The sequence below is a fragment of the Phalacrocorax aristotelis genome, chromosome 11 (assembly GCF_949628215.1).
Source record: "Phalacrocorax aristotelis chromosome 11, bGulAri2.1, whole genome shotgun sequence".
In the NCBI taxonomy this organism is placed as follows: domain Eukaryota; kingdom Metazoa; phylum Chordata; class Aves; order Suliformes; family Phalacrocoracidae; genus Phalacrocorax; species Phalacrocorax aristotelis.
This window is the reverse complement of record NC_134286.1, coordinates 21,695,806-21,716,089: the sequence shown is the minus strand read 5'-3', so window position 1 is coordinate 21,716,089 and position 20,284 is coordinate 21,695,806. Positions and strand designations below refer to the sequence as shown.

Below are 20,284 nucleotides of genomic sequence, written 5' to 3'. Positions count from 1 at the left end.
GAAGCTTAGTAGGGAGAAGCCCATAGTTGTTTTTAGCTGCTTGTAAAAAGGGGAAGCCACAGCAGGCACTGTAAAACGGAGCAGTAAATGGGTCTTGGGGAGCATCGTACCGTGCCCATACCTGGGAATTGTTGCAGCGTTCACCAAACAGCCTGGAACCGCTCCCAATGCCCGAGAGAGAGAGGGTAAAAATGGAGGAAGGACCTCCAGATGGAAGTCCATGGGCCAGCAGCGCAGTTGCTGTTCCGGGAGGCAGGCAGGAAGCATTACGTTAAGGCCATGCTTATATCTAGCTGTGCTTTGGGGCAGCTCTGCGGTTTTGCTCCCCTTCCTCCAGGTATCCAGCTGACAGACGGTGTCGCAGTCCTGTGGCCGAGATTGAGAAGTGAAGCTCGTGCCTGGGGCGGAGCTCTCCTCACAGGGCATGCGGAGTGAGGACACGTCTCTGCAAGCTGTCCTCAACCTCCTGGTCAGCCCTTTCTCTTCCAAGAATTGCCTGGGAGTCGTAGCTTTGGGTTCATAACTCGCTTCAACATTCCCTTTGAAGGGTTTAGTGTAGCCCGGCCCCATCTTTAGAAATGCCATTTCCCTTGGATGGAGGGATTTGGAACCACCTTCTGGCCAAGCAATGAATGGGATTTCTTCATAGTTCTTCTGGTCCTTGCACAGAAAGCATTCACAGACCTGTCAGCACCTTACCTGTTCCCTGTCAGCAACGCTCCCTCCCTTGGACACGCTCTTCGCACGTGAGGCCGGTTTCGTGTGAGCATACGAGTTGCCAGCTCTGCTTCTTACCCGCCTGTAAATAAGCATGTGGCTTGTTACTATTTCTTGATGAGGATTAGACGCAGTCCAAATCAGACATATTCAGGATGAGAATGGGTGTATTAGGAACAATATCAGCCTTGTCTTGGAGGCTTCTCTGATAAAAACTGGTGCTGGAGAAGGCCTGAATTAATATACCTGTGGGAATCCTTTGTGCTAATTTTTATAGCTTTTTATAAAGCCTCGTCTTTTACTGCAGTTTGTTCTTTCATTCTGCCCTGTATTTCACAGTTGACATCAATATGCAAATGTCGGGGTTTTTGTCTGTTCTGAACACATTTTCCACCCTAACGCACTTCCCTCAGGCCCTGGGGCAGATGGGACCCCCGCAGCGCCCTTCCCTCAGGCCCCGACAGGCCCTTGGCGCGCGCGTGCGGCCGGCGGGAGCGGCGAGGAGGCGACGTCACCGCGCCGGGCGGTGCCGCCAGAAGCGCCCCGCCCCGCCCGTGCCTGCGCTCGGTCCATGGCCTTGAGTGGCGGCGCCGGCAGCCAATAGAGCGACGGGAGCGGGCACGCTGCCTGTCCCCGCTGGCGGCGCGAGCGGCGTGGTGGCAGCGGCAGGGTCGGGGGGGCGCGGGGCGCGCCCCGGCGCATGGAGGCGATGCCCTGCCAGAACCAGCGGCTCGGCCCGCGGCCGCAGGACGAGCAGCCGGCGGCGGCGGCGGCGGGCGGCGTCTCCCGGCTGATCCGCTTCGCAGAACCCGGCGAGGACAGCGGCTGCCCCAGCCCGGACAGCAGCAGCGGCGGGAATGGCGTGGCGGCGGCGGCACCGGCGATCCCCGCGGGAGAGGGCGGCGCGGAGCCGATCGGGCCGCAGCTGAAGCTGCTGCCCATGAACGACCAGCTGCGGGAGCTGCAGACGATCATCCGGGACAAGTGAGCGCCCGGCGGGGCGGGCGGCGCCCGGGGAGTCCGCGTGGCGGCGGCGGGAAGCCCGGGCTGGGGGGCGCCGAGGCGGGATGTGCGGGGCTGAGGCGGCACCGCCGGCCGCCCTTCCCTCAGGGAGCCGCAGTCCTGCCGAGCCCGGCTTCCAGCGCCCGCTCCCGTGCGTGGCGCAGCCTCCCGAGGGATGCGGCGGCGGTCGCTGCCCGGCAGCCCAGTAGTCCCGGCCGGTGGCCGAGCCCGGGGGCGGGCGGGCCGGCCTCTCGGCGGGCCGTGCTGCCGTGCCGGGCTAAGGCGGCCGTGCGGCCATTTCTGGTGACGTGAGGCCGGAGCCGCGGGAAGGGACGGGACCGGGCCCCGACGACTCCCCTCCCTCAGCCGCCGGCAGCGCTCCCGGGGAGCTCCGGTAGCCAGCTCCGCCTCGGGGCCGACGGAGACAAAGGACATTAATTCGGCGCTTTTAAACCCTCGTACTGGGTTTTGGGCTCCCCGATGCGAGGTTTTTGCGCCCCGCGGCTCGGGGCAAGGCTCGGAGCTCGCTTGCCGCATCTTCATCGCCGTAGGAAAGGATATAAACCCCTTTGGAAGGGAGGCTGCGGCTTCTCGCCAGAGCGCGGTGCCCGCGGAGCGGGGCCGCGGCGGCGGGGGCCGCGCGCTGCGGGCGGGAGCGGGTGGGTTGCGGCCAGGCCGGTGCAGGAGGGGCGCAGGCTGCGCTCGGAGGTTGGCAAAGGGCCGGTGCCGGGTTTGGGAATAAACAGCAGGGAAGTCACACGAGTTTGCTGAAGATCGGGACTGCCCCGCTAAGGAAAATGTAAGGGCCAAGTCTTTGCAGTCTGTGTTAGTGTTGGGTGGGTTATTGAGGATTTTGGGCCAGAAGAGAACAAATCACAAGGGCTGCCTGAGAGAGCTAGAAATAAGAAAGAAGATTGGAGAAAAGCGGGACTAGATGAAAGGAAGGTGAGCTGGAATCGGATGTTTGAGGAGCAGGGACTGGAACAAATGAGGCAGAAAGAATAGTTTTGGAACAAATTTGGGGATAGCATAGAGACTAGACCGTGGTGGGCTGGGAGGAATGGGGTAGACAGCATTAAGGAGGGAGGCAGGCAAGGGGAGAACAGATTGTTTGCTTGGGGCACATTACCTGAAAGGAGACTGCCTTTTTTGAAGGCATTCTTTTCCATTATTGTCACTTCGTGTCACCAGGAGTCCTGTCTGCCACCATACCCTGTGAGACACGAAGGTGTTATTCCAGTTCTACAGATCTTAAGCTGAAGTGCAGAAACCCCTGCAAAATTGTGCCCCGCTGCTGAGCATCCAATGTGAGATGCTTAAGACCAAATGTTTCATTATGCTTGAGATAGCATCGCAGATGTCGAAAGCATACCTCCCACTGATCGCATTTGTAGCTTTGATTGTTCAGCACTCGGAAGGTGATATTATAAGGTGTTAAATTTAGCATGCAACATACGACAAACCTAAGTAGCAGCCAGCTATTGAAGGCACAGTTTGCTTCATGTGATGCAAGAACCGCCAGCAGACAGAGGTGTGAAATCAAGTTTATCAATAGTGTGATCAGGTTCTGAATAAAACTTTCTCCTCCTGCAAGGCGTTGGCATTCTAACACCTGCAATAACTAACGCACAGCACAGACGTAGCTCTTCCCCTTGTTTCATATCTGCGTAGTCTCCATTTTGGTACTTCCTGGTTCTTGAGTGCTTAACTTTGTAGCTAATAACACAAATACATTTTTATCCCAAACTAATCATCATCTCTCAATACCTACATTAATTTTATTAGCTTACATGAACCATGTTACCTTAAACTAGTTTGTTTTTGTTTTTGTTTTTTTTAAATCTTCAGAACATTGTGGAAAAAGAAAATCTCACTGTATGCAGGAGCACGCAGGTAGCGCAGCCTTGATATAAGGAGGGCAAGACCATAGAAAGCATCTCTGCCAGTGAGACTGTTTGCCTGGCAGCTTCCCTGCACAGCAGAAAGGGAAGTTGTAAGTGGGCTAAGAGAGAGAGGGAGAGAGAGGAAGTCCAGACTAGGCTTGGTGATGGCTTATAAAAGGTTTTGAGGTTAACGAAAAGGAAATAGCATATAGTTTTGAGATCTAGGCAAGTACTAGCAATGTGGTTACAGTACCCAGCTAGGTTTTTTAATTATTATTTTGTTGTAAGTAGGTTTTGAACTCTTGCAAATACATTTAATAAGTTTCTCTTTATAGTGAGCTTATCCAGCAGCTGGTATTTTAACTTCTAAGAGATGTTTTGGTTTTTTTTAGAGTTGCATCAGCTTCATTGCACAAGGCTTTGGTAAGGGGAAGTATAGAGTAGGACTTGTGAATAATGAATTACTCATAACAGCTGCAGTGATAGCAAACTGTGCTTTATTCTGAGCGTGACGCTGCCCCAGCAGTGGAGATGTAACGGTCGCTTCCAAGCTCCCTTCCCAACCCGCGAGGAAAGCTGGATGACAGCCTGCTTAGAAAGGCAGGTGCAGGCTTTGTAGATAAGTACAGTAGGGAAATGTTATTTGTTACGTTCTGTCCCAGGTGGTCAGCTGCATCTCAGTAAGTAAGAGACTTCGGACTGGCCTATTTTAGTGTCTGCCATTCAGAAAGATGCTAAAATGTGCTCAGCTGCAAGGGTGAGAGAACTTCTTATGCACTGTTGCAGTAACCTTTCCCTGGGCAGGTGTAATCTGCCTTAAGAGACGACTGTATGACCACTGTAGCATTCAAACCAAGTGCTAAAAGAAAATTCTCAGACCTAGCATTGTATTTGTGAATGAGGAGCGATATGGCTGAGAGAAGCTACTGGTCAAAAAATCCGATTTAAACTGACAAAAACTGCATGTTCACATACACTGCTTGGGGAAGAGGGAAAAGCTGTCCCATCTACAGGGCAATTGGATATCTACCACTTAATCTTTCTTTCCAGATTAAAAAAAGAACAGGTTACAGCAGAGCTGCCTTAACTCAAGGAGGATATTTGGATTACTTAATGTTGCAGAAAATGGATGTTCCAGGTACAGCAAACGCCTGAAAAGGTCATGAAAAGGGCAGAAGTTAAAAGGCAGGCTACTGGGGGGAGAGAAACAGAACAAAAGTGGGGAAAGAACAGTCAACTTAGGCCTATTACTGTGAAGTAAGGGTGGGAGAGCTTCTCCCAGTGCAATGCAAGTTAGAATCAGGCATGCTTACACGGAGCTAGGGATGGTCAGGCCAGATGCAGAAGACCTCAGGGACTCTGTTTTGTCCGTACTGTGAGCTGCTCAGGAGAGTGGAAAGCTCTTTTCTTGTTCCTGAGAGGATTCAGGGAAAGAAATCATGGCTTTTCAATTAGAATAACTGTCCAGTTTGTAAAAGAAAAACCCACCTTCACGTGGCCAGTCATCACGTCCTGTGGTGGGTTCAGAGGCAGCTGGCTGAAGCAGTAACGGCTGTCTGATAGACTAAAATGACCATGTATTTCTTTTGCTTCATTGAAGTTAACAAGAACTAGGTCTGCGTGCCAGAATCGGGGAGATGGATAAATCACCTCAACTTGGGTGTGTGTGGGTTTGTGTGGTTTTCCCTCAGGCTCAGTCACTTTTCTGTCCAGCGAATGCTCAATGGTGGGCAGATGCCTTTTGCACCGTGTGCTGGGTATGAATTTTGAGTCCTCTAATGGGATGTAAACTGATGCGTTCAAGTATCGAACAGCAGCCTCTTTCTAAGGAGGGTATGATCTCAAAGTCATTCCTGGCCTGCAGATTAGAACCAGGGATCTGGAAGCTGAAATGAGTAGTGCAGCAATTTGAAATGTATAGCTCTGGCTTCTGTAGAAGCAAATCCATTAGCTCAGATCGGTAGCGTGATTTTAACTCCTGATTTAACAATACACATGATTTAAACGAGGTATTTAAAGGTAATTGTGTCTATTATGTGAGATCATTCTGTTGTGTTCTGCTAAGGCTGCTTCTTTCCTAGGGAACTGAGTGAACAACACAGAAATGAAGGCAGTAAAGCGAAAGGGCATGCAGTGCTGACTGTGCTGTACAGAGTAGGATGATTCAGGAGCGTGTAACTCGCTTGTGATGAGTAAAGATGACTGCTGCAGGCAGGAAGGGTGGGATCCCTTTCACAAACCACCCCCTAGCCCAGGCACTGAGGAAAAATTAAGTACTGAAGTACGTTAAGTACAGAATTGCTGCGGGGAGAACGTGGTCCTGTTCCCAGTCACATCATCTCCCCTTAATGGCAACTGTTCATCCGGTGCCTTAAGCGTTCTTACAAAGGCCTTTTACAAATTCTGTTTAGGGAAGCAGCTTTTTTTCAGTCGTGCCATCACAGTACCCTGGGTGTCTCTCAAGAAGTTCTCTGTAAGGTAACTAGAGAAATAGGAATTGCTAAAGCGCGTCAGACCACGACCCACATAGCCTAGAGCCGCATCAGTGGTTGTAACTAGGGCCAAGTGCTAAAGCAGGAAGAAACCCTGCAGTTACTTTGTATTACGGTACATTCCCAAAAAATTCTTCAAGACGTGCAGGTGACTTCAGTTGTACACGGACCACGCTTCCATACCTTCAGAAACAACGTGAAACTAATATATATTGGTTGACACAATGTTCACGTTAGCCGCCTGCTACAACAGTCAGGTTTTAATGCCTTGCCTGTTTAGATGTTGCCTTGTTACTCGGTTAAGAAGCTGAAAGTTTCTAGTCTGCCATCAATTGTTACTTTCTCTACATCTATCTGGTATTTAAGGGGAACAGTTACTGTGTTTTCACATATGCCTTTTTTTTTTTCTGGCCCCCAGCAATTCTCATGTGATGTGGGGCTTGAAATCTGGTCACAGCTTTCCAGCGCCTGGTGTAGGAGAGGTCTGTCATTGTCAGTATCACCGTCCTTTGTCTCTCATTTTTATGCACCCTTGTGTTCTGTTGCCCTCCTCCCCTCATCAAACAGGCGTGACTGACCAAGGGTGTTCAGTGAACTGTGTGTAAAAACATCTGTGCCTCTGTAAGGACAGAGTAGTCGATTTAAAGCCTAGTAATCTGCATTAATAACTCATACTATTCACTCAACGTGTATCGCGTTGCAGTCAAAACTGCAGTCGTGACGTTGGGTTTGTCTTACTACACGTTCAAGAAACAGGGCTATGTTTTCCGAAATGCCAGAGTCTGGAAGAACCTAGATGTGCCACCTACACACTTTGCTGCTTCCCTTTTAAAAAAAAATATTTATACACACCATAGATGGAAGTATGAACCTCTTCAAAAATCTTAATAAAATCAGTTTGTATGATCATAGGGTTTCAAGGGTTGTTTTTTGTCAATTTGGGATTGTTTTTCTGAGCACGGCATTTCTGCTTAATGTCAAAGAAGCAGGAAGTTAGGAATACCCTGTTGTTACCAGAAAGAAGGGAAAACCAAACTCAGCATTTTTAATAATGTGTTATTAGCAAAGGAAATAAATGAGATTATGTGGCTAAATTACCAGTTACCCAAAAAACAAGCAGACAAACCTCCTGACTTTTACTGCTGTAAACATAAGATACTGAAGAATCTTGGGGATTAAACGCAAAACTCTCTTTGTGGTATTTAAGGAGATGTCCAGGGTATCATGGTTTGAAAATGAGAGGGGTGTGCCTGCTGTGATTAATAGAAAAATTCACTAAAAAGGACCTGCTTACAATGCTGATGCTTTGTCTGTTTTTAAGGCTAGCGTGCTCTAAGTCTTGGCTCCGTAATTGGAAATTTGTCCTGATCTTACGTAGTGAGAGTGGTCTTTACCTGGGAGGCAAGGTGTTAAAATCTGCTTTTAAAATTCAGGCTTTTAACGCAGCATACTTACACAGCACGTGGCGGGGGCAAGTGAGCTCAGTCTGCCCTCTGCATGGGCCAAAAGCCATGCCCTGCATGAGGAAAAAGGTGCACCCAATCTAATAAGACGGCAGAGTTTTTTTCATGGAATAGTCATTTATCCCTGCTCATTTTAGTGTCAAGTTCACTAATCTAGTCACACTACGAATTAATTCCAGATAAGATATCTATCCTGCTTATCAGGAACACACACCTGATAACTGGCGCTCAGGGCTGGGATCTGCATAACCATTGTCCCCAGGTTTCCGACTGACTTAAGAACGGGTGGAGCAAAGCTCCCTTGCTCAGAGCCGTAGGGAATGTGCCACCTTGGTGCACATCTGAGCTTGTGAGGTGTTTTGGAATGGAGCTGGACCGGTAGTACAGCGGAAAACCTACAGAGTATCAGCCTCATGTTTTCATGCTTTAATTGCTGCTGGTACAGTGCAGCAGCGCTGCCAGCAGCATGAGGCAAAGCCTTGCGTTAGCTCACTGCGTGTTGATCTTTGCCACCAAGCGGGAAACCCATGAAGCAGAATCTCTGTGGGATAAGTTTTGTGTATGGTAGAAGACTTTTCTCTGAACTGCCTTTAGAATATGTTGTCCTTGAATTAATATTCTATTTAAGAAATGTTTTTAAAATTATTCCCCAATTTAAAATATAAATTATTACCTTTTTCAGGAAATCCAGTAGAGGAGACTTCGTATTTTCTGCTGATCGTCTGGTAGGTGAAGAATTTCTTCTTCTTGGTGTTGTTCTTTGTAACTCTTCCATAAAACGGGTCTTCCAGGCGGGAATAGTGGTGGTGTGAGAGCAACTTTTCTATACAAAGGAAATTGCTGTTTGATAGCAGCTTTCTGCGTAGGGGCTTCTGCTCTCTGCTATGGACTACTTTCATCTCAGAGGGTTCCAGAAACCATGTTATTATCAAACACAACCACTTCAGTAGAGAGAACAGTAGTAATAAGAGAATACTGTTGAAAAACAGATGCACAGAGGCTAGAGATAATTCAGTTTTACTTTGAAACAGTACTTCTGATCTTGCGGACAGAGCTGTACAATTTCTTACAGTCTAGATGTTAACAGTTGCTTGCATGCAGAAGTGCCTCCTGGCACTTGCTGTGGATTAGATTAATAGCTCTGGGTGCATCCACGCTGGGAATTTGTTTTTAGCCATATGGTAGTTACTAGCAGGGACAAAGCAAAATTTGAAGTTTTCACACATTTAAGTAAGTCAGAACAACGACTACTGGGAATGCAACATTTAAATTACATGCTTGAAGAAACCCACAACACTCACGCCCACACGCATGCTGCCTTGTATTCATGAGGGTGTTTGCTGCTTGCAAATCCCCATGCATTAATAAGGGAAGTCTTTCTTTCCACCCTCTAGCAAAGAGGAGTCCAGAGACCATGCGATTACCAGCACAATCTGCTACAGCAGGCAGTTTTCCTGTGATGAGCCCAATCTTAATCCATGCCTGATCCAGGCTTGCTCAGGGCTTAGATATGACCACAACCTAAGATTGTGACTGCAGTGCTTTTTATCTTTGCAGTTTTTCTACTTTCTCCCCCGTCTTTCCTTTCTTGAGGCTGTTTCTTACAGACCCTCTCACCAAGAACAGTAAAGGCCCAAGCCAACAAATCCCGCCACCCGTAACTCATAGCTCAGCTGACTGACTGGAGTGCCTTCTTGGCCAACGGTACTTCGTAACAGACAGGTGGAAGGTCGCAGCCCCGGGCCCGTTCTGTGCCAGCAGGTCTCAGCAGATACCATTTAAACAGACACATGTCCTTTACAGTCCATTGGACGAGTAGGAGCAGCCCAGGAAACATCCACCACCTGCGAAAGACTAGCTCAAACTATCTGTCATTCTTCCTGCGTTTTGTGGGTTCAGGTTCTTCACGTGCTTAACCGCACAGGTAAGATTCAGGAAGCCCACAAAGGCCAACACCAGCAGTCGCACGCATTGACAGGGTGTGGGTCTCCAGTGCAGGGGTCGGGCCCCTTCCCCACCAGGACTCCTTTCACAGGAAGGGTTTCTGGTTAACATTCTCATTTGACCTTCTGTTAGGTTCCCATCATGCCACACCCTTTAAGGAGCATTCATTCCTGCCAACTTCTTTGACTTAGAGAAGCACTATATTCCTAATCTGTATTTTAAAAAAGAAATAAAACAGTGGCTATTCTAATACTGACAGGAAAACCCTTAACAGTCTTGGCTGTACCTTATCGTCACGAATCAGTGCGAAGGACCTCGCGCACGTACCTTCTCACTTTACTTGAGGTCCTGCACCATCCTGAGGGAAGCACCAATTTTTTCCCCCCCTCGCTGCTAGAAACTGCAGCTTCCAGGCAGTGAGTTAAGTTCAGGGCCTTGTACCAGCGCCTTCTATGGGCTGGCCAGCATTTGCTGGTCGTGCAGATGTTTGCTACACAACCTGCTAGTCTGCTCTCCATTTTGTAGGAGGAATTTTATGCAAAACAATACATAGGCCTATCTCACTTTCTGTACGTTATTCCAAGGCGTGGTGCAGAACAGCTACGATTTCCTGTGGGACATGGCCTGTACTAGGTGGGGTGCAACCATCATCAAGACCTGCTGGTTTTCCACCCAGTTAGCAAACAGAGCTTAGTGGCAAGATGCAATACATGAAGAGAAGAAACATATGCGTGGGATTGTAGGGTAACAAAATACATCTTGTTGCAGAGAGAAAATGAGAATGACGTTAAGCTTGCTCCTGGCTTGGCAGTTGTTAGTGGCAGTGTCTCACAATGTCACCACAGGAAGAGGTCTTGAGGGATTCTAAAGCTGATGGATTTCTGGCAGTACAGTTTTTTCTTCTGGCAGCTTGTTTCACATGTGAGGGGATGACACAAAGATTCTGTGAGAGAATGGAGTTAACAGGCAGTAAGGGTTAGCAGGGAGTGTCTGAAAGTCACTGCCAGTGCTGTGATCCTGAAGCTGAAAGATGTGTGGTTAAAGACACGAGGCCGAAGACAACCATCTTGTGTTTGTGAAAGAGGAGAGGCAGCTGTGGGGAGTGAGCCTCTCTCACAGGAGACAGTCGGTCATTGTGACTTGCAGTAGCAGATACCTGGACAGGCAGACCTCAAAGCGGTAGCGAGACCAGTCTGAGAAATGCTGGCAGGCAGCTCCTCTCGGTGCAGAAGGCTCACACTGAACCCTCGCGTGTGTGCTGCCCAGCACCCATGCGCCGAGGAAGCATTTAATTGATGTTGCTTGCAGGGTTGCTGTAGAACTGGTGAGATGCTCGCAAAGCCCACAGCGCTTTTACTGAGACCACCTGAGAATTCTTTTCCAAGGCCTGGCTCAGTAGCAGGGACATGGTAAGCTAGGCCCAGCCCTGTGACGTTAAGCTGGTGCTGCTGCACACCAGCTGAGCGGTGTCATTGCTCCAGAATTGATTTAACTTCTGGTTTCTTGGCATTTAAGTGCTTCACCTTTTTCCAAATTGCAGGCAGGAGGAAGAGGTGTAACATGCAGCTGCGGAAGATCACAGATACCTTTTGGGGTGGCTCTAAAAGGGCTCCCATTTTTCCAGCCTTGTCTGGTCAGAGCAGCACCACCTCTGACTGCACCTGGCTGGTTTCCTTAATTAGTGATTACACCTCTCCTAAAGGAGCCTCCTGTCAAGCCTGCTTTCCATAGCCACCTATAGCCAAATTCCTCTGTTCAGGACTCTGAGGAACTGGTCAAACCTGATTTCTTCAGTGGTGTTTGAGTGTGGTAAGGAGCCCGTATTCATGTGGTTAATTGGCTGAGAAAAGGTAGATTTCACTAACATTATCTTATCCTTGAAATGTTTATGTGGTAGTTAGCTAAAACTCCTTGGACCTCTATTCACTGTTGGTTTTGCTAACAGATCTTGTACTAATGAAGGTTTGAAGCAAACAATATTTCCCTTTGCTTAATGCAAAGGCTCTGGGGTAAATATCAAATGTAGAACTGTAATAAATGAGCACACTGATATATCAGCATTAAATGCTTAGTCTAAAACTTCAGCATAACTCCATAAGCCTTGAGAGATTAACTAGGCCTGCTAGAATTTAACATCCCTTTTAGCGTCGTTTTTTCCCCGCCAATTAAAAATAGATGTTGTTATCGATAACTTTAATTCATGGTTTTTACTTCTGGTCAAACTCTTCTACCTTGGGACCAAAGCTTTACTCCCCTGCTTCACACGGGGCCATAATAATACCTGTCTCAGCTTCCAAGCAATGGCAGCCGCCTCTCTGGGAGAGGAGCAGGGCTGCTGGTTCTCAGGGCCAGAGAGAAAAGAGGTGGGAATCATAATCCCCGGGCGTGAGCTGGCAGAAGGCGTAGTGCAGAAATGAATGTTTTATCAACACGGACAAGTTTAGAGAAGAATCCTTCCCAGCCTCTATAAAACATGGATATGTGTAGTAAACCCAAGGAGATTATTTGCCTGTAGACTTTCACTAGTTTACTCTATACTTTTGGCAGATAACGTGGAGTGATGCTAACCCTGTCAGCATGACAGCATAGTGGAGAAAGAGCCCGGTGTTCAAAGCTGGCTCATAGGTTGGCTTTTTTTGGGTGAAATAATGTTAAAAAACAATTGTGTACAAATGTTCCAGAAAGCTAAAGTTAAATGAGGTATTTCTTGGCTTGTTTATGTGAGAAGATGTGTCTTTCAGTAGAAGAATACTGGTGCTTTCAGCCTCAGGATTAAAGTGCCCGACTCAAAACCCCTATTTGCAGAGAGATGGGAGGAAGAAGAGGAGGAGGAAGGTAGTAGAGCTGGCTTCCCTACGTATGCTTCCTGGAGCCACTGAACAGGCAATGAGCAGAGCACAGAGGGGACTGACAATCAAGGACCTGTTTCCCACATGCAGCTTCACTACAGTGAAAATACTACCCCATGAATTGCTTTTTCTGGCTTTTGCTCCCATTACGTGCCAGCTGCACCCGGTGACCCCTTCACTGGTTCAGTCCGACCACCGCCTCTGAATACGGCTACCGCAAACCCAGCTCTTGGGGAAAAACTCATACTAACATGACTAAAAATATCTTCAAAGAGGGACTGTTTCTGATTCCTCGTAGAGGCTGCCTGTGTGATAGGAACTAGGGCAGAATGGAAGAGCAGAAAAAAAATCTTCCCATCTGCTCTGCCCTGCTTCTGGAATACGAAATGTCTGAAGCGAGCAGTATGCAGTCCCAGGAGCAGTCACCTAATTTCTGCCATCATAGGGTGACTTTGGCTTAACAGGTTTCGTCTTTGGCTCGGCAGTAGCTTTCCTCGAGCAGTTCTGGCCTGTGAGGCTCTGGCTCGCTAGCAGAGAGAATTTTTACATCTCTAATACCCAGAGCACCTTTCAAGGGCAATCATTCTGGGTTCAGATGAATGTGTTTCGGTGACTTTGCCTGGGCTAGACCTGCAGGGCCAGCGCCAGGGGAGAGCTGGAGGGGTGTGTGGCTTACTGTGTCCCTGCAGAACTGGGCCGTCTGTGCTGTGTGAGAGAGCATCCCACAGTAACCACAGCTGGCAGGGGCCAGAAGAAGGAGGTGATAAAGAGATTTCTAGAGCTGCTGACTTCTCTTTGGGCACTGGCTGGTGCATTTACATTGCTGCAGCTCCTGTGGCTGCCTTGGCAGCCCCGCTGCAGGATGTGAGAATCGCCCTCAGAGCCTAGCTGATGGGGGACTGAGAGAGGGCAAGTTGTCCCTTTTTCTCACTAGTATTTTCTTCATTCAGCAAAATGAAGTTGCATTGTCGCTGCACTCATTTGTGGAGGAAACAATTGCCTGTGATGCCTGTGCCCGGCAGCTAAAAGTGAAGTTGGTTTTATGATTGCCGATGAACCACCCCCCTTCCCCCAATTTTGTTTTGTAATGCCTTCATTTGATTGGTGGGCAAAACGTAGTCATCACCCCCAACAGGTCTCTAAATTCAGTCCCTAACTACTATTAAAGAGAGCCTTTTGGACCCTTCAGGCTGTTAGGTGTTCACCTGGTACTTGTGACAACTACTAACACAGAGTATCTTATCTCCCTAGATAACAAATCCCTTTGGGCTGACTGATCTCTTTGGTTCTACAGATCAGACTTGTGGTTGAAGAGGGCCTGAATCAGCTGCCATACACAGAATGTACCGTGACCACGCCAACAGGTATGTGGGAAATTACTCCTCCCCTAGGTAGGACTGGAAGCTTAACTAACATAAAAAAGGATGGAACTCTTACAAGAATCATAGACTATCTTGAGCTGGAAGGGATCCATAAGGATCAAATCCAACTCCCCACTCCTCCCAGGACTACCTAAAACTGAACCATGTGACTAAGAGCATTGTCCAGATGCTCCCTGAACCCTGACAGGCCTGGTGCCGTGACCACTTCCCTGGGGAGCCCGAGGCCGAAACAGTTCAACATTCAGGGTAGAGTACACAACTAAGGTCCCTTCTGGAATTTAAAAAGCCAGGAATTGCGTAGCAACACAGCTGAGCAAAACGTACCGCCTTAATAGTTGTCATTTTACTAAGGTTTTAAACTGGTCTTGCAAAACTGTGATGAAAATTTACCGGTGTACGTGCAAGATCAGTTTACCTGCCCGTACTGCAACAGTGAATTAAAACTGATGACATTTCACATGACTGTTAAAGTACTCGGCACAAGCAGTTTTGCCATGCCAGCCTAAATCCCTCTCTGCGACTGGGGGGCAGCTGGGAGTAATGATAACCAGGAAATAAAAAGCGGCTGTGTTGACACTAGAGGGAAGCCTTTGCAGTAGTTCTGATTTGCTCCCATTAACTGTAAAGACACACAAGCTTGCATGTGTTACTCAGAGGCAGCTGCTCAGTGCATCGGCAGCTCAAGTACGTGCCGTGAACGCGCAGCGCACCTCTAAGACGTGCACCAGGCGAGTCCTCTTCCCCCGAGACTGTCATTTGCATTTCTGCAGGGTGAGAACAGCTCTACCTTCGCACCCCCTTCCCCTGTGCCCTTCGCAGTAAATCATTTGTATGTCTTTAGTTTTAGTTAGAGAAAAGATGGGCTGAAAACAGTCAATTCTGAAACCAGACAGAGTTTAGGAAGGTGCTCGGGAGGCACCATCACTTACCTTTGCTCCTCTTTAAATAAAGCAGGTACTTTACTTCTTGAGCACTGGCGTCACATCTGTTGCAGGTCAGTCGGTGGCGGGTAGATTGACGACCATCTTCTCCCTGCATTGCACATTGCACAGTGAGACTGGCAGATCCCCTGCAAGTAGCATCACGGGGAAGCCCTCCAGTTCTTCTGGAGCAGGCTGCCGCCCTGGGCAAAGGGAGTCTCGGACCTTTCCCTCTGAGCGCACGTTGCCTTGGTGAAAAGCCTGAGTACCCCGCCCTTACTCCTAGCCGTGCTGCGGAGCCTCACTGTCTGGAACTGCCCTAGCGCCGCAGTCGTGTGTTTGCCCTTTCGCTCAACACTGTGCCCAGTGTGGGAGCTAAAATGGCCTCAGCCGAGCCCTCCCAGGAGGAAGCGTCCCTTGAGAACTCGGAGGCCTCCGCATGAATTCCTGCCTAGCTCTACTGAGCGCTTTCCCTCCAAGCATTTGTAAGATGCCCTAAGCACAGGTGATCGCTGCTCTTCCGCGCTCAGGACAGCACACCCCTCAAGGCCCTCACTGAACCACCCTATTCCTCCTCCCTCAAGGGAGCCTTCTGGCTTTTTTCAGTCACGCAGGGGAATACGCAGCACCTGTGAGGGCCGTCACAGCATGTTCTTCCCAGCAGCTGTGCTGGGCGAGCTTGTTACCTGCTCCTGGGGTTAGAGCTGAAGAACTACGACTAGCACAATCTTGCTTTGCTGTCTTTATCTCTGAATTAACAAGAAACCCGAGCTGACAGTACTGATGCTGGTACCTCTCCCATGCGTACCATTGCCCACTTCTTTCTTTCAGTGAACAAGAACACAACGACTGTAGCACTGTAGCATGATATTTCAGTTCTGACCCCCCCAGCTACAGTGCAGGACTGTGGTCACCTGGCTTCTCGGGGGACATGCTGCTTACCTTTATTTTGCAGACTGTCCTTCCTTTAAAATAATCACAGAATACCTGAGTTATAAAACACATACTTGGAAAGGATCACTTAACTTCTCTGCTGGTTTTCTGACATGACTTTTAAAAAACCAAAAAGCACAAGTTCTTTGCCCATTATGGTGTGGCCCTGTTCTCATTGCCTGTTCAAGGGCTGCAGGATATGGTGTGCAGACAGGGTCGTGCCACCCGTGGCGAGATGTGGTGCTTGCCGCTGTCCCCTGGGTATTCGGGAAAATCTCGGTTCTGTACACAACATGGTTGCTTAAAACAGCGTCCCCGAAAGGGACATTAAGATGGGGCAGGAGGGAGCGATCACTGCCACTGATGCCTGGTTTCTTTCCTCTCACAGGACACAAGTACGAAGGAGTCAGATTTGAAAAGGGAAACTGCGGGGTCAGCATAATGAGAAGTGGTAGGCAGCTTCTGGTTGTTGAATGAGCACGAATTAAACCAACTCTAAGCAACTCCCTTTCAAAACTATGCAACAGCGCTTCTCTACGGCAACGTTTTACCCAAACGTGCCGGCTGTTATTCTTTCTTAGGTAGCCTTGCTCACAGAATGGCACGCAATGCGTTCCACTAACTTTTTAGGAGCCAAACAGCTGCAGCAGACATCTGGCCTCTGCTCCAGCAGCTGCTGGCTGTGAGCGGCCAGGCCAAGCGTCCGTCCCTGCCGGTCGCTGACTAGCTCTGCTCAGAGACAGGTCTCCAGATGCACCGTGCTCGCTGGTGGCACAGTCGCTGGCATTTTGCCCAACGCCCTGGAAACCTTTGTCTCCGTGATGTAAAATCCAGTGGCTCCACAGCGTCCTGCAGTGCATTTTGCCCCGTGGCGCCTCTGGGCAGAGCTCAAAGCTGTTCTCCAAACCCCAAACGGTTGTTTTGACGCTGCCAGCTCTCGCCCGTGAGAGCTTCGCACTGGTGTCTGGGACCGCTGAGAGCCAGGAGCTAAGTAACACCAAGCAGACTCGGTTTTTTGTCGAAACAGAAAAAAGGAAAATAGCTTCAAGTGTTTTTAACACTTAGAACCGAGAAAAAAAAAAAAAAAATCTCCTTTTTAGGCCTTGTCACCAATAGAGTATTGGGCCTGTCCAGTCAACTGTAGCGTCTTGCAATTGTGCCGCCTCTTCGCGTGTAACAACTTGTTGGTTTTTTTCCTTCCCGCTGCTCATTTTGAGGAGAGGCGATGGAACAAGGTTTACGAGACTGCTGTAGATCAATCCGCATAGGAAAAATCCTGATACAGAGCGACGAGGAGACTCAGCGAGCGAAAGTGTACTACGCTAAGTTTCCACCAGACATTTACAGGAGAAAAGTTCTTCTGATGTACCCAATACTAAGTAAGTGTCTTTCATCGTTACGTACCGTCAGACGCAGCTGAACGGTGAGTGTGCTGAACGTACAGGAAAGTTTCCAGATTTCAGGGGCTTTGGTTAGGTTTTTTGCTTGGTTTAGGTGACACAGTAGGGAATTCCTCAGGCTGTGCCAGAATATGTATTAGCCCGCCTGCACCAGCATGAATGCAGAGCAAATCATGTGGGCATGGCTGTGCTTGGAGAAAGGCTGAAGCATTAAGGCTTGATATAAATTTAATTTCTTAAATTTTGCCATGAGAAAAGACTCAAAGAGTATTTTTCTCATGCTATTAAAAGACATTTTTGGATTACTATTATAATCCTAGAAGTAAATTACTTTAAAATTAAATACCATTAATACCAGCAAAATAAAAACAAAATCTGGTAAGTGTGGTAAGGAGTTTGCCAGAATTAAGTAACCTTTCCAGTCTAAGATTTAATTCTGGTTCTCCACATGGAGCGCTTAATTGCCATTTTACGATTTCAGATGAGCTTTCTTGCCTCAGGGCTTTAATAAAATCCACCGACTTCGGTGGTTAAAGCCTGGCAGAGTTGGCTGCTTCAGAGGAGAGATGAAGCTCCTTCATCAGGAGACCAACGTTTTCTACAATTAATACATGCGGAGCTGATAGTTTTCCAGGGGGAAGGGCCAGTGTCAGCATTCAGTGACGCCCCAGTGTTAACACGGATAGTCTCGGATGGCCTAGGACGAGTTCTTCAACTGGGCGGGGGGTAAAAACCCTCCCTTTTTCCCCTTTCAGGTACCGGTAATACCGTCATTGAGGCTGTCAAAGTCCTTGTAGAGCACGGCGTACAACCGAGTGTCATTATCCTGCTAAGCCTATTCTCCACACCTCACGGTAAGCTGAGGGGGCGCGGGGGGGACAGGACCGTGAGCACAGGTACATTGGGAAGAGCCACATTAGCCCTGCGCTTCAGAGGTGTTCCTTTGAAATAACGATAGCGGCATCGCTTTGCTCACAAGAGAGGGTTTTTTTTTAAGCTAAATTGTAAAACCGAGGGCGAATGGCGATGTGTTTGGTGCGGGCAGTGCAGTGGGTAGCAGGAAGGAAAAGGCCTGTTACACCTAATGGTGGAACTGCCAGTGGTCAGGTACTGCCAGAAGCAGGAATTTGCAGCACGCAGAGTGCTTCGGTGGCTCACGAAGCAATGCCAGGCCTGCTGTTGCTGGCGGTGGCTGCTCCACCACCAGAACACCACTTCTCTAAGGAGCTGAGGTGAAGGAAGCGGCAGGACTCTCCTGTCTGCGTGGTAAAGAGCATAACTTGTAAAAGGGGATCCAGAAAAGGACCATCTGTACCTGTGACGTAGGAGAATGGATCTTGGGCGTTGTTTTAAAAATAGGCTGTGGCAGAAATCACTATCAAAAAAGTCAGCGGAACTGCAGAGAGTTATTCCTGGCAGTCTGTAACCGCGTTGGTGACTAGATTGGGTGTGTACCTGTACGGTAAAGAAAAAAAACAAATAAGAAAACCCCAAAAAACAAGTTCAGGAAGTGTCGTCTCATAGACAGTCAGCCAAGGCAGAGAGAGGAAGCGGTGATGGAAGAGCAGAGCCTGCCTTACCTACGGAATCCTGCTAATTGTGATTTAGCATGTGGTGCTGAAATCCAGCTGCGGCGCTGTAGTCATTGTTGCCTTTGCCCTCTCTCAAAAGGTGCCAAATCTATCATCCAGGAATTCCCAGAGATCACAATTTTGACTACTGAAGTTCATCCTGTTGCACCAACACACTTTGGACAGAAGTACTTTGGAACAGACTGACACACCCAGAACAAACGGAAATGACTGTATGATGTGACAAGGTTTTGGGGGTGTTTTTTTCTACCTTTTATTATTGCCGAGTTGGTTGAGGGCATGTTTAAAAACGTTTTTGGCCAAAGTGGGAAATACTTGACTTAGATGGGGGGGGTCAGTTACTGCCCGAGCACTGAATCAGGCGCAGTAACAGCGCCCTCTGTCACTGCAAAGTCCAGCATCTCAATGTCGGGGTTCTAGAAACTGCTGCACTCTCTGCTTTAACTTATTTATTCTTCTGTAGCCTGTCTCGTGGCTGCTTGCAAGAGCAAAATAAAACAACTGAATCAAAGGGCTGTACGTCGTTTCTAGCGGTAACGTTTACATCACGTCAGGTCAGCTGGTAGAGCCGCTCCTAACACCTCCAAAGCGGACGGATTTGGAACCCAACGTCATTCTTCGCAGCCACATGGAATTTTTGGTGGCGTTTTCAGTCTTCAGACAGTGGCCGAGAACTAAAGATACAACCCTTTGAATTTTGCAGATGATTTTCAAGTAGTAAAACACCCACAGTTGTCTTGGCCAATGGTACCGAGTAAAGAGGCTTCCTACTGCGGCGCCAGGGCGCTGGCAGACGGGGGAGTGGCGGGGTGGGTGCAGCACGGTCAGCAGAAATTCTACACACACAGTACTTAAGTTCTGTCTGTTCAAACTTTTGTGGTTGAAGCGCTATTGCTAACCCTTTTAAAGAAAAGGAAGCTGGCGGCGAAAAGCTGAACTCGGTTTCTAGCTGTCTGCAGAGCAACAGGGCTTAAAGTCAAAAGACAAAGGTGGCCCCCGTGGCTTAGCGCCCCTGTAACTGCAGTAACTTATCGGCCGCATTAAACAAACCTGCAACCAAATAAGCTCGTTCTTTGGCTTTAAATCGCCTGGTACCAAGTACCCCATATCTTACTGCACTGCGTAACTTTGGGAAAATGTATATAATAAGACAATATAGTCCCTTATCTTTTAAGTATATCCATATTCCAGAGTGCCGGTCAGCGTGTGGTCACACGAGGCGTGCTTCGCCAGAGGAGCGGAATGCAAAGGCCGGGGCTGCCCCGACCAACACCTCCTTGAACAAGGCGTAGGTTTTGACACAGATCAAGAGCCTTCCCCACTCCAAGCAGTAATTTCAATTAATTAAAGCTGTGTCAGGCTTCCAGAGAGAGAACCTTGAGCCTGAGCTCAACTCAGTCCTAGGAAATAACCATTCACAAGTACAATAAATTAGCCAAAAATGGTTTTAATGCAGTCCTTGCCTGCAGTACAGTCTAATCCGGGCAGGCTCTCTAGTATAAACAATAACAGCAAATGACAAAGCAGAACGTACAGGATACTCAGCTGTAGAAACCATACAAACACTTGGAAAACGCTAGTGAAACAGACACAAAGCATTCATAAGAAAGTCAGCATGTTTGTCGGACAGTAAAAACGAGTATCCAAAACTTCTGTAAAAACCCAGTTGATATCAAAAGTCTTAACGCTGGCAGCAGCATTCAGCTG

The 20,284-nt window shown here is 48.4% G+C and overlaps 1 protein-coding gene across 1 annotated transcript; it reads left to right on the top strand.

The window, feature by feature from the left end:
- The first annotated feature begins 1,328 nt into the window (after positions 1-1,328).
- Positions 1,329-19,088, top strand: UPRT (uracil phosphoribosyltransferase homolog). Its single transcript, XM_075106261.1, has 7 exons — positions 1,329-1,701; positions 8,240-8,282; positions 13,645-13,714; positions 15,974-16,036; positions 16,803-16,964; positions 17,741-17,839; positions 18,657-19,088. Exons 1-7 carry the CDS (start codon positions 1,418-1,420, stop codon positions 18,761-18,763), a joined length of 828 nt encoding a protein of 275 aa, XP_074962362.1. The 5' UTR covers positions 1,329-1,417; the 3' UTR covers positions 18,764-19,088.
- The last annotated feature ends 1,196 nt before the right edge of the window (positions 19,089-20,284 follow it).